The sequence below is a fragment of the Trachypithecus francoisi genome, unplaced genomic scaffold (assembly GCF_009764315.1).
Source record: "Trachypithecus francoisi isolate TF-2019V2 unplaced genomic scaffold, Tfra_2.0 Lachesis_group12, whole genome shotgun sequence".
Taxonomy (NCBI): domain Eukaryota; kingdom Metazoa; phylum Chordata; class Mammalia; order Primates; family Cercopithecidae; genus Trachypithecus; species Trachypithecus francoisi.
In genome coordinates, this window is record NW_022681457.1 from 56,291,322 (window position 1) to 56,306,332 (window position 15,011).

Here is a 15,011-nt window from a genome sequence, read left to right on the forward strand (position 1 = left end):
TACGTATTTGTGTTGATTTTGTATTCTGAGATTTTTTTTTAAGTCTTTAGGCTTAGGAGTCTTTTGGTGAAATCTTTAAGGTATTGTAAGTAGAGAATTATATCATCAATAAAGATAATTTGACTTCCTTTGCTTTCTATTCGGATTCCTTTTATTTCTCTGGCTAGGACTCCAAAACAATGTTCAGTAGGACTGCTTAGGATGGATATTCTCGTCTTTTTATTCTTATGGAGAATGCATCTAGTTTTTGCTTTTTTCGTATGACAAGGATTTGTCATAGATGACTCATTCTTTAGGCCGGGCGCGGTGGCTCAAGCCTGTAATCCCAGCACTTTGGGAGGCCGAGACGGGCGGATCACGAGGTCAGGAGATCGAGACCATCCTGCTAACACGGTGAAACCCCGTCTCTACTAAAAAATACAGAAACTACCGGGCGAGGTGGCGGGCGCCCATAGTCCCAGCTACTCGGGAGGCTGAGGCAGGAGAATGGCATAAACCCGGGAGGCGGAGCTTGCAGTGAGCTGAGATCCGGCCACTGCACTCCAGCCTGGGCGACAGAGCGAAACTCCGTCTCAAAAAAAAAAAAAAAAAAAAAAAGATGACTCATTCTTTAGAGGTATGTCTCATCATTGTCTAGTGTGTTGAGAATATTTTTGAGTCAATATTGGATTGTCTTGAATGCTTTTTCTGCCCCTACAGTGTTATATATTTTTTCTTTTAATTATCTTCACATGGTGAATCACAGATTTGCATATGATGAAACATCTTTGTATTTATGGAATAAAGCTCACGATTGTAGTAAAATAACTTTGATTTGCTTTTGAATTCAGTTTGCTAATATTTCATGGAGGATTATTGTTCCAATGTTCACCCAGAATATTGACCTGTAGTTTCCTTTGTTATGTCTTCACTAGGTTTTAGTTTCATATATTTCACTGATTTCATACAATTTGGTTGAAATGCCACCTTGATTTTTTGGAATACTCAGTAGGATTAGGACCAGCTTATCTTTGTATATGTAGTAAAATATGGCTGTGATTTCGTATGATCCAGGGCTTTTTATGGTTAGTTTTATTATTACTTATTCAATGTCATTACACATTTTACATTTTTGCTCTGTTAAAGACTTCTGTTATTTTCTGTCAATACTGGGAAGTTTTGTGTATCCGGGAGTTTATCTATTTTCTCTAAATTTTCTATTTTGCACGCATGTTCATAGAAGTCTCTGAGGATATTTTAAAATCTATGTATAATCAGATGTGATTTCTCATCTCTAACATTTAAATGCAGAATATGAGTTTAACAAAGTTCAACATTTCTTCATAAATTTCTGAAAAAAGTAGGTATAGGACAAATGAACCTCAAGCCAATAAATGCCACATATAACAACACACACCACACACACAAAGCACAGCTAATAACATACTAAACAGGGAAATCTTGTAAGCTTTTACTCTAAGAGCAAGATTAAAATGCCCACTTTCTTCAGTCTTATTAAACATAGTACTAACTATCCAAGACAGAAAAATTAGAAAATAAAAATCAAAGCACTGAGATTAGAAAAAATGTTAAATTACTCCAGTGTAATTTTTATTTCTATACATAATTTTAAGTAAATGAAAGCCCAAGACATTACTAAAAATTAGTAGGACTAATACATTTATTAAACTTGCAGGATACAAAACCAACATCCAGTGTCAGTAGAATTTCTACACACTGACAACTATCACTAAATGAAATTAAAGAAATTAAACCCAATTGGAAAAATATGATTCATAAATTGGCATTACTAATATTGTTAAATATCTGTATTACACAAAATGATGTACAGCTATAGTGCAACCTCTATCAAAATACCAGTGACATAATTAACAAATTTTTAAAATACATCTAAAATTTATAGGGTACCACAAAAGGCCCTGAATAGCCAAAGCAATAGAAAAAGTGAAGGTATCACTCTGCCTTTGAAATATACTAAAAAGCTATAGTTAAAAAAAAAAAAAAAAGTATGGTACCTGAATTAAAACAGACACACAGGCGAGTAGAGAAGAAAAAGGAGACCAGAAATATATTGATGTATTTACAGCCAGCTGACTTTTAAATAAAGGTGGCAATTTCTTAGGGAAAAGGCAGTATCTTCAATAAATGGTGTTGAGAAACTTTATATCCACATGTACAAGAATATAATAAGACCTCAACTCATACCATATATAAATTAGATACTTAAACAAAATAAAAACACAAAATAAATTAGATACTTAAATGTAACGTCTAAAACTCTGAAACTACTATAAACAACATAGACTGAAAGCCCTGTAACACTGGTTGGGCAGTGACTTTTAAAATTTGACCTCAAATCTCAAGGAGCAAATTGAAAAAATAGATGAATCAGATTATTTTAAATTTAAAAACTGCTGCATAGAATATAATACAATCAACAAGATGAGGCAACCAAAAAATGGAAGAAAATATTTGCAAATCATAGATGTGACAAGGGATTAATATCAAAACTATGTAACAAAATCAAATGACTACAACAAAAAACTAATTGTTAAAAATGAGAAAAGGGCTTAAATATTTTTCAGAAAAAGATACAGGGCCGGGCGCGGTGGCTCAAGCCTGTAATCCCAGCACTTTGGGAGGCCGAGACGGGCGGATCACGAGGTCAGGAGATCGAGACCATCCTGGCGACACTGTGAAACCCCGTCTCTACTAAAAAATACAAAAAAACTAGCCGGGCGAGGTGGCGGGCGCTGTAGTCCCAGCTACTCGGAGGCTGAGGCAGGAGAATGGCGTGAACCCGGGAGGCGGAGCTTGCAGTGAGCTGAGATCCGGCCACTGCACTCCAGCCCCGCGACAGAGCAAGACTCCCGTCTCAAAAAAAAAAAAAAAAAAAAAAGAAAAAGACATACATATGGCCAACAGATATATTAAAAAAATGCTCAATGTCAATTATTATCAGGGAAACGCAAGCAAAAAAAAGAACTATGAGGTATCAACTCACTTCTGTTAGAAGGACTCTAATTAAGAAGAAAAAGTGTTGGTAGAATTCTGAAGAAAAGAAAATGCTTGTACACTATTTGTTTGAATGTGAGGACAGCCATTATGAAAAACAAGAGTTTTCTTTAAAAACTTAAAATCAAACTACCATATAACAATTGCACCCCTGTATATCCAAAAAAAATGAAATTAGAATGAAGAAACATTTGCACTTCTAGGTTGTTTGCAGCACTCTTCACATGTAAAATACACAAAATCAACAGTGCAACATCTAATGAGTAAAGACAATGTGGTAGAGATACACTATGGAATAATATTCATCTTTAAACAACAAAAATTCTATTATTTTCAATCACATGGATTACCCTGGAAGACATTATATTCGTTGAAATAAGGGAAGCACAGAAAGATTAATGTCTCATGTTTTCACTTACACATGGATTCTAAAAAAGTTAATCTCATCGATGTAGAGTAAACTGGTGACCACCAAATGCCAAGGTATTTAGAAGAAATGGGGGGATTGAAAGATGTCTGTCAAATAATACATAATTATACTTGGAAAAAGGAAATAATCTCAAGAGATTTATTGTACAGCATGGTGACTATAGTTCATAATGTATTTGTATTTTTGAAAAATGCTTAACATTTCATGTTGTCTAACCATAAAAATGTTAACAAGATAAAGCATTAATTACCTAGTTCTAAGCATTTGACAATGTATATATATACTTCAAAATGTTTAACGAAAGAAATACACATTTTATTTGTCAAGTTAAAAATATATTTTTGGGCCGGGCGCGGTCTCAAGCCTGTAATCCCAGCACTTTGGGAGCCGAGACGGGCGGATCACGAGGTCAGGCGATCGAGACCATCCTGGCTAACACGGTGAAACCCCGTCTCTACTAAATATACAAAAATTAGCCGGCCGAGATGGCGGGCGCCTGTAGTCCCAGCTACTCGGAGGCTGAGGCGAGAGAATGGCGTAAACCCGGGAGGCGGAGCTTGCAGTGAGCTGAGATCCGGCCACTGCACTCCAGCCTGGGCGACAGAGCGAGACTCTGTCTCAAAATATATATATATATATATATGTTTTAAGACACTACAGGATAACAATGTTTCAAATACTGTCTCTTTGCTGTTTTCTCATTTGTCGGTCATAACCATAGGAACTCTGATGTTTAACAGCATGTTCTGAACCCAGCACAGTGCATGGGAGAAGTCAAAGACTTTAGGGCTTTTATTTTAAGCTTGGGGCACCTAGAGTTACTGGTGCTTATGATAATAGTATGAAAGACACGAAAAGGGCAGGCTTGCTTATGCTCACATGATTGGCCACTATGTGACCACAGTAAACTGGTTTGCATGCAAACCAATAGGTAATGTCTTAATCCAAAAGCTGCCATTATCTCCAAAAGTTTTCAGAGAAAATCATCTAGGAGATCACTACAGTTAGGTGACCTAAGAATATAAACTGTAGACTAAACTTCAACCCTAAAACATTTATTTAAAAAACGAGTGATAAATTTCTCCAAATTGTAACATCAATATGAAAAATAACTATTATTCCAAATTTACAGTGGTTATTTTATTGTTTTGCCATCTTTAACATTCACACTTTAAAATAGAGGATTTTGCATGGAAATGTAAGTTGTTCTGTAAAAACATCCTAAATAACTAAATTTAAAATTGCTCACTATTAATTCTCTTAAAAATTTATTTTTATATGTATGTTCTAGCAGATTACATATTCGCCACACTTTGTATAAAAGCCTAACATTTTTCTTTTACAAAGAAACACATACAGATTTAATCCTCTCTTTGGTAGAAAGTGTATGTCTTTTATGTTACTTAGCCAATCTTAAAGTTATTGGCTTTAAGATAATAACTTAAAGATAAGTTATTATCTTAACTTTCCAGTTAAAAACAATTTTTCAGTGCATTAAAAAATACCAATGTCCTCCTTAAAACCTACAACATACCGTGTGAAACCACATGGCAGGAAAACAACAGTGAGAAAACTGTAGTCATAACACAGAAAAAGAAGGTCTGTGATGTGTATATGGTTTGAATGCACATAAAAAGATAAAACTTAGATAATTAGGACAAGAATGAAGCATTTCTCTTTAAATTCAGCAAGATTCAGCTTTGCAGCCTGGAATAAATGTTCTCACATGAAGAATAAATGTGATTTCTTTGCAATTGATATTTTCCATCTCTGAGTTGGAAGTTACAAACTAACTTTAGCAGGAATATTTATGACTAATTATGGAGCATCTGTTACACACTGAACACCATCATGTTTGTTTGCAACATTTATATATAAAAGCATCCACATGACTTATGAAGCTTCCCTAGTACTTACTGAAACAAAATGACTCAATAAATAAAATTTACTTATGTCACTTATAAAAATTAGGGAGCCGGGCGCGGTGGCTCAAGCCTGTAATCCCAGCACTTTGGGAGGCCGAGACGGCGGATCACGAGGTCAGGAGATCGAGACCATCCTGGCTAACACGGTGAAACCCCGTCTCTACTAAAAAATACAAAAACTAGCCGGGCGAGGTGGCAGGCGCCTGTAGTCCAGCTACTTGGGAGGCTGAGGCAGGAGAATGGTGTAAACCCGGGAGGCGGAGCTTGCAGTGAGCTGAGATCCGGCACTGCACTCCAGTCCAGGCACAAAGCGAGACTCTGCCTCAAAAAAAAAAAAAAAAAAAAAAAAAAAGTTAAGGGAATAATTAAAGAAAGTAAGCTTATATAGGGTTCTCCCATAGAAGCTAATGGAATGTTTTAACTAAATAAAACATAACAATACACAAATTGTGGAATTACTTCTAAAAATAATTTTGTGTGCATGATGAAATTTTATAAAAATTATTCTTATAACTACAAATGAGTTCAGATAATAAATACTTCATAAACTATAAAACAAAAAAATAAGAAACAAAAAGATTATGGGTCTAGGCCAGGCGTGCTGGCTTCACTCCTGTAATCCCAGCACTTTGGGAGGCTGAGATGGGTGATCACCTGAGATCAGGAGTTCGAGACCAACCTGGCCAACATGGTGAAACCCCATCTCTACTCAAAATGCAAAAATTAGCCAGGCGTGGTGGCACATGCCTGTAATCACAGTTACTCGAGAGGCTGAGGCAGGAGAATCGTTTGATCTCTTGCAGTGAGCCAAGACCATGCTATTGCACTCGAGCCTGGGCAACAAGAGGGAAACTTGGTTTCAGAAAAAAAAAAAAAAAAGATTACGGGTCTACCATGAGTATCATGCAAGTAAAAACAGAAAATTTGCATGGAAAGATTCTAAATGATAAGCTGTAAGATAATGTAATAAATTGAATACAAAGCAGAGTACAGATTTGCTTTTAGCATTTTTGAGGATTTTTGTTTTCTAGTAAATTAGACATCTTATTAAAATGCTTTGTTTTGTTTCAATATTGCTCTTTTCTTCTGAAAACAGTTACAAACTTATACTCAAACACCCTTATTCCTTAAACCTAAGTTATATCTTTAGACTAGTAGATGTGTATATTTAACTGTATGTAAGTCAAAACTAAAACTCCATTATGTGCTCTCAGGCAGAGGCCACATGTTCAAAAAATACATAATAAAGTTTTGAAAATTATTCAGGACTCAGAAATATATTGATTTTATTTATGCTTATATATAATTTTCATGATACCATAAAAATAACCATGTAGCCAATAACAATTTAACTGTACAATTTAGAATAACTAAGACTGTAGAATTGAATTGTTTGTAATACAAAACATAAAAGCCAGGTTATAGGTACCTTTTTTATCATAATGTGATTATTATACATTGTATGACTGTATCAAACTATGCCATATATGGCATATATACACATACGTACACACAAAAACTAAGAAAAATAAATTTAAATGTAAAAAAAATTAACCTACAGGAACCATATTCTTTAACTTATTTGCAGTTTAAAGCCACTGAAAAAGAATACTAGAAATATTAGTCTATTATGTTACCAAATAGTGTATTGTTACCATCTTTTAGCTATACCCTTGAGTAAAGTGGAACAGGTTAAAATTAGTGGCATAGTAACACTTTACTGAATGTATAACAGTATTGAACATGTCATAAATGTTCAATTAAAAATTAACACAATTTAAAACTTTAAAAATGCAGTTTCATCACATAAAAGTATAATTAGTAAAATGACATACTAATTTAATTATTTTGATTTAATTTTAACTATAACGAAGAACGATTTTCTCTCATAACAATGCATTAGAATATTACCTAGGGCTGGGTGCAGTGGCTCACACCTATAATCACAGCACTTTGGGAAGCCAAGGCAGGCAGATCATTTGAGGTCAAATGTTCAAGAACAGCCTGGTCAACATGGTGAAATCTTGTTTTACTAAAACACAAAATTTAGCTGGATGTGGTCATAGGCACCTGTAATCTCAGCTACTTGGGAGGCAGACACAGGAGCATAGCTTGAACCTGGGAGGAGGAGCTTATAGTGAGCCGAGATTATGACATTGCACTCCAGCCTGGGCAACAGAGTGAGATTCCCTCTCAAGAAAAAAAAAAAAAAAAATATTACTCTGAACGCCTACCTCACACATATCACTCAATTCTATAAGTTAACCACAAATAGCCCTTCTACTTAGATTTTCATCATGCATCTTACATTTTAATGTCCTTAGTCATCCATAAGAAAAGTAATAAATAATGACCACCTAATAAAAGTCTCCCAAATCTTTGATGCAGAAAGAATTGGTCACAGGTTTTACATGAGAAAACAAAAGAAACGAAGAAATAGCATGAAGTAATTTAAGGGTTGAATTCCATCATTATTCAGTTTCCAAATAAGCTGTTTTATTTTTTTCTTTTTCTTTTGAGACAGTCTCGCTCTGTCACCCAGGCTGCAATGCAGTAGCAACATTTCAGCTCACTGCAACCTCTGGCTCCCAGGTTCAAGTGATACTCATGCCTCAGCCTCCCAAGTAGCTGGGACTACAGGTGTACCATGCTTCACTAAGTTTTGTATTTCTTTTTAGTAGACATGGGGTTTCACCATGTTGACCAGGCTGGTCTTGAACTCAGGTGATCTGCCCACCTCAGCATCCCAAAATCTTGGCCTTACAGGTGTAAGCCACTGTGTCTGGAGAAAAAAAATCTATATTTTCAGGACAAAAGTATATTTTAAATGAAATTATAACTCTTCAAAGATCTACTTCTTTTAAAGTTACATACAAATAATTTTTCTTTTTACCAACTTTAGTTTTGAATTTTTTCCTATACTCAGCAATCTGATTAAGGGTAATGTCTGAAGTTTGAGAGACAGGTATTTCTACTGTGGATTCTCTGATATTTACTTAATTTTGGATTAAATTTTTAAAATATTTACTGTATCTGCAAAAATATATTTTAGTATAAACTTTTGTTTTTTTTGTTTGTTTTTTGTTTTTTTTTGAGGCGAAGTCTCGCTCTGTCGCCCGGACTGGAGTGCAGTGGCCAGATCTCAGCTCACTGCAAGCTCTGCCTCCCGGTTTACGCCATTCTCCTGCCTCAGCTTCCCGAGTAGCTGGGACTATAGGCGCCCGCCACCTCGCCCAGCTAGTTTTTTTTGTATTTTTAGTAGAGACGGGGTTTCACACATGTTAGCCAGGATGGTCTCGATCTCCTGACCTCGTGATCCGCCCGTCTTGGCCTCCCAAAGTGCTGGGATTACAGGCTTGAGCCACCGCGCCCGGCCACCTTTTGTGTTTTATAATTTGTAGTTTTTGAAACAATGATTTTCCAAATTCATTAAATTTGCAGGGTTATTCTTCAATACAAATTCCCTGATGTTGAGCAAAGTTGGAACAACTACCTCAGAGTTTTCCTGTAGTACAAAATGTGTACAATGAAACCTGTGATACAAGTAAAGGTACTACAACCCTCTTTATATTTGTAATGTGTTTCCTCAAAATAAATATTCTTCTATACTTTAAGGGCTTATATTTTCTGAAAGATCTATTGACACCAATTCCACTTTTAATGCTTTTATTTAGTATGAACTCTCTGATATTGAATAAGATGTGAGAAGATATAAATGATGTTCACAATTTTTTTTTTCCAGACTGTTGTCTGGAAAGTTTCCCTCTGTTGTCCAGGCTAGTATAAATGTTTTCCTTTGCAATAAGGCATGAGCATTGGTTAAATGTTTTCCCATATTGTTCATACCAGTAGTTTTCTCCAATATGAGTTAGCTTACCTACAATCAAGTGTGACAGCCATTAAAATGTTTTGTCACATCCTTCACATTTCTAGGATTTCTCACCAGTATGATTTATTTTATAATCAGAAAAGTTTCAGGTGTTGCCAAAAGTATTGTCACATCTTTCAGGTTTGTAGTTTCTCTCTAGTATGAATTAGCCTGTGTCTGTTAAGAATTGAGGATCTGTTAGAGGGTTTCCCACATTCTTCACACGTGTATGGTTTCTCTCCACTATGAGTTGTCTTATATCTGGTAAGCCTTAAGGACTGGTTAAAGGCTTTGCCACATTCCACACAATTGTAGGAATTCCCTGCAGGATGAATTACCTTATGTTTAGTAAGGATTGAGGAACAGGTAAAAAATCTGCCACATTCTTCACATTTGTAGGGTTTCCCTTCTGTATAAATTCCCTTACGTTCAGTAAGGGTTGAGAACTAATTGAAAGTTTTGCCACATTTTTCACATTTGTAGGGTTTTTCCTCCAGTATGAATTCTCTTTATGAGTAGTAAGGTGTGAGGATTGGTTGAAGTCTTTACCACATTCTTCACATTTGTAGAATTTCTTTCCAGCATGAACTTTCTTATGTTGGTTGAAGACTGAGACCCAGCTAAAGGCTTTGCCACGTTCTTCACATTTGTAGGGTTTCTCTCCAGTATGAATTACCTTATGTTTAATTAGGTTTGTGACCTTACTGAAGGCTTTGCCACATTCTTCACATTTGTAGGGTTTCTCTCCAATATGAATTCTCTTACGTTCCACAAGGTTTGAGGACCACTTAAAGGCTTTGCCAATTTCTTCACATTTGTAGAGTTTCTCTCCAGCATGAATTGCCTTATGTGTAGCAAGGCTTGAGGACCAACTAAAGACTTTGTCACATTCTTCACATTTGTAGTGTTTCTCTCCAGTATGAATTACCTTATGTTTAGTAAGGATTGAGAACGTACTAAAGGCTTTGCCACATTCTTCACATTTGTAGGGTTTCTCTCCAGTATGAATCACCTTATGTTTAGTAAGGGTTGAGAAACAGTTAAAAGCTTTGCCACATTCTTCACATTTGTAGGGTTTCTCTCCAGCATGACTTCTCTTATGTTCAATAAGGCTTGAGGGCCAGCTGAAGGCTTTGCCACATTCTTCACATTTGTAGGGTTTCTCTCCAATATGAATTCTCCTATGTTCCATAAGGTTTGAGGACCACTTAAAGGCTTTGCCACATTCTTCACATTTGTAGAGTTTCTCTCCAGTATGAATTACCTTATGTGTAGTTAGGTATGCAACCCTACTGAAGGCTTTGCCACATTCTTCACATTTGTAGGGTTTCTCTTCAACATGAATTATCTTATGTTCCATAAGGTTTGAGGACCACTTAAAGGCTTTGCCACATTCTTCACATTTGTAGAGTTTCTCTCCAGCATGAATTGCCTTATGTGTAGCAAGGCCTGAGGGCCAGCTAAACACTTTGTCACATTCTTCACATTCGTAGTGTTTCTCTCCAGTATGAATTACCTTATGTTTAGTAAGGATTGAGAACGTACTAAAGGCTTTGCCACATTCTTCACATTTGTAGGGTTTCTCTCCAGTATGAATTTTCTTATGTTTAGCAAGTGTTGAGGACCACTTAAAGGCTTTGCCACATTCTTTGCATTTGTTGGGTTTCTCTCCAGCATGAATTCTCTTGTGTTCAGTAAGGCTTGAGGGCCAGCTGAAGGCTTTGCCACATTCTTCACATTTGTAGGGTTTCTCTCCAGTATGAATTACCTTATGTTTACTAAGGGTTGAGAAGTTACCATAGGCTATGCCACATTCTTCACATTTGTAGGGTTTCTCTCCAGTATGAATTCTCTTATATTCCATAAGGTTTGAGGACTGGTTGAAAGCTTTGCCACATTCTTCACATTTGTAGGGTTTCTCTCCAGTATGAATTCTCTTATAAGTAAGGTTGAGGACCAGTTAAAGTCTTTGCCATCTTCTTCACATTTGTAGGAATTCTCTCTAGTATAAATTCTTTTATGTTGAGATAGGTGTGAACGCATGCAAAATGATCTGACATATTCCTTACATTTCAAAAGCTTCTTTCCAGTATGCCTTATGTCTTTTTGAATTTGAACATTTATGAAAGACGTTTGCATATTTGCCACATTGAAATACTTTGCTCTGTGTAGTTGTCAAACTCTGGTTAAGCTTATTATAACCTTTTTGGTGCACCTTACACTCATCCACATTGGTACAACCGATTTTTAACTGTAAATTCTCAGGCCCACATTTTTCGGATCTTCTCAATATCACTTTTCGGAGAGAATCTTCTATGCCCTGCTCTGGCCAAAGGTGTTGAGCAAAATGAGAATATATAACTGAAAAGAAATAAAAATAACAAATTAGTCCACTTATTAGACTCAGATAAACACAGTTTCCAAATCTAACCTATACAATTATTCAAACTACATAAGCAAGATGACATTGCAATATGACACAGGCCGTAATTGGTCACAGACATATAAACGTAATGAAAACATACAGACCAAAATACATATGTGGATAATTTATACATGAGTTAAGTGTGTACAGTGTCTGAATTAAACCCAATGCAAAGAACCACACACACAAAAAGAAAAGTTTGTTAAATTTACCCATTACAACTCTTTCTGTTCCTCAGTATTACCTAGTCCCATCAGAAGTAAATTGCAAATTCTGTTTTTTTTTTTTTTAAAGGACAGTAAAATATTGGCATGTACAATTTAATTTCTGTCTTCTACTGGGCTTTCCACACACTGGTTTCTGTTTCCCATGACATAAACTGCTGAAATAAATGATGGTATACTTTCAAATGGCAGTTTGAGTCTGCTGAGACCAAAGGTAAATACACTGCAGCAGAGCACTGCAGTGCTGCAGAGAGAGAACAGGTGCACCAGGTAATTACTTTTCAGAAGAAACATAATCTCTTTAAACTAAAAGTAAGCACAAAATTTCAGACAAGACAAATCTGAAGAACATGTTTGACAGACCCACACAATCTCTAGTCAAGACCATTGTTTTCTGACTATGCCAGGAGAAAGCCACATTATAAATTTTGTGACAGGTAACCTTTTTAAATGTCCAAATCTCAAAGATTACAATCTATACAAAATAGGGCAATATAATCCCACCACAAATATTATAAAAATTTGAGAAAGAAACCATTAAAAATTTATACACTAATTTTAAAAATGGAATAATACTCAATGCATGAAACAGGAACACAAAAGACTATAAAAAGTTAGAAAAATGAGGATAAGAACAAACATATCTAAATTGTGGTGATAAAAATACAAAAAGAAGTAACTGATTCTAAAATTAAGAAAAAATATGTAAAAATAAGCTCAAAAAGCAAATTACATACATACAAATACATTTATAACAAAAACATATGTATAATCACAATTTCAATAGTTACAGACAAAAAGAGAATCTTGGGAGCTCCAAGATAAAAGTGATTTGCAAACACAGTCTTATGACATGGTTAGACGAATTGCTAACAGGAAGAACCAGTTTAGAGAAAAACATAAATGATCTGATGGAGATGAAAAACACAGTATGAGAACTTCGTGAAGCATGCACAAGTATCAATAGCTGAATTGATAAAGCAGAGAAAGGAGATCAGAGATTAAAGATCTCTGATCTCCTTTCTTCTCTTTTCTCTTAATGAAATAAAGCAAGAAGACAAGATTAGAGAAAAAAGAATAAAAAGAAATGAACAAAGTCTCCAAGAAATATGGGACTATGTGAAAAGACCAAATCTATGCTTGATTGGGGTACCTCAAAGTGACAGGGAGAATGGAATCAAATTGGAAAACACTCTTCAAAATATCATCCAGGAGAACATCCCCAACCTAGCAAGACAGGACAACATTCAAATTCAGGAAATACAGAGAACACCACAAAGATACTCCTCGAGAAGAGCAACCCCAAGATACATAATCGTCAGATTCACCAAGGTTGAAATGAAGAAAAAAGTGTTGAGGACAGTCAGAGAGAAAGGTCGGGTTACCCACAAATGGAAGCTCATCAGACTAACAGTGGATCTCTCTGCAGAAACCCTACAAGCCAGTAGAGAGTGGGGAGCCAATATTCAACATTCTTAAAGAAAGTAATTTTCAACCCAGAATTTCATATCCAGCTAAACTAAGTTTCATAAGCGAAGGAGAAATAAAATCCTTTACAGACAAGCAAATGCTGAGAGACCTGCCTGCCTTACAAGAACTCCTGAAGGAAGCACTAAACACACAAAGGAACAACTGGTACCAGCCACTGCAAAAACATACCAAATTGTTAAAGACCATCGACACTATGAAGAAACTGCATCAACTAATGGGCAAAATAACCAGCTAGCATCATAATGACAGGATCAAATTCACACATAACAATATTAACCTTAAATACAAGGGCTAAATGTTCCAATTAAAAGACACAGACTGGCAAATTGAATAGAGTCAAGATCCATCTAAATGCTGTATTCAAGAGACCCATCTCATGTGCAAAGACACATAAAGACTCAAAATAAATGGATGGAGGAATATTTACCAAGCAAATGGAAGAAAAAAAAAAAAAAAAGAATAAAAACCTGGGGTTGCAATCCCAGTCTCTGATCAAACAGACGATAAACCAACAAAGATCAAAAGAGACAAAGATGGGCATTACATAATGGTAAAGGGGTCAATGCAACAACAAGAGCTAACTATCCTAAATATATATGCACCCAATACAGGAGCACCTAGAATCATAAAGCAAGTTATTAGGGACCTACAAAGAAACATAGATTCCCACACTATAATAGTGGGAGACTTTAACACCCTACTGTCAATATTAGCCTGATCAATGAGACAGAAAACTAACAAGGATATTCAGGATGTGAACTCAACTCTGGACCAACCAGACCTAATAGACATCTACAGAACTCTTTACCCCAAATCGACAGAATACATTCTTCTTAGCACCACATCATACTTATTCTAAAACTGACCACATAATTGGAAGCAAAACACTCCTCAGCAAATGTAAAAGAATGGAAACCATAACAAACAGTCTCTCAGACCACAGAGCAATCAAATTAGAACTCAGGATTAAGAAACTCACTCAAAACCACACAACTACATGGAAACTGAACAACCTGCTCCTGAATGACTACAGAGAAAATAATTAAATGAAAGCAGAAATTAAAAAGTTCTTTGAATCCAATGAGAACAAAGACACAAAATACCAGAATCTCTGGGACACAGACAAAGGAGTGTCTAGGGAAAATTTACAGCACTAAATGCCCACAAGAGAAAGCAGGAATGGCCGGGCGCGGTGGCTCAAGCCTGTAATCCCAGCACTTTGGGAGGCCGAGACGGTGGATCACGAGGTCAGGAGATCAAGACCATCCTGGCTAACACCGTGAAACCTCGTCTCTACAAAAAATAAAAAAAAAAAGCTAGCCGGGCGAGGTGGCGGGCGCCTGTAGTCCCAGCTACTCGGGAGGCTGAGGCAGAGAATGGCGTAAACCCGGGAGGCGGAGCTTGCAGTGAGCTGAGATTGGCCCACTGCACTCCAGTCCGGGCGACAGAGCGAGACTCCGCCTCAAAAAAAAAAAAAAAAAAAGGATTCCCTATTTAATAAATGGTGTTGAAAAAACTGGCTAGCCATATTCAGAAAACTGAAACTGGACCCCTTCCTTACACCTTATAGAAAAATTAACTCAAGATGGATTACAGACTTAAATGTAACACTCCAAACCATAAAAACCCTAGA

At 36.1% G+C, this 15,011-nt stretch overlaps 1 protein-coding gene across 1 annotated transcript in view; it reads right to left on the reverse strand.

Annotated features, from left to right (window-relative positions):
* Positions 1-8,754: 8,754 nt before the first annotated feature.
* Positions 8,755-15,011, reverse strand: part of LOC117093525 (zinc finger protein 728-like) — a 35,756-nt gene continuing 29,499 nt past the window's right edge. The window contains 5 exon segments of the mRNA XM_033228856.1: positions 8,755-10,362; positions 10,447-10,502; positions 10,755-11,188; positions 11,191-11,336; positions 11,338-11,599. Of these exon segments, the coding sequence (XP_033084747.1) occupies positions 9,573-10,362; positions 10,447-10,502; positions 10,755-11,188; positions 11,191-11,336; positions 11,338-11,599 (1,688 nt within the window). The 3' untranslated portion in view covers positions 8,755-9,572.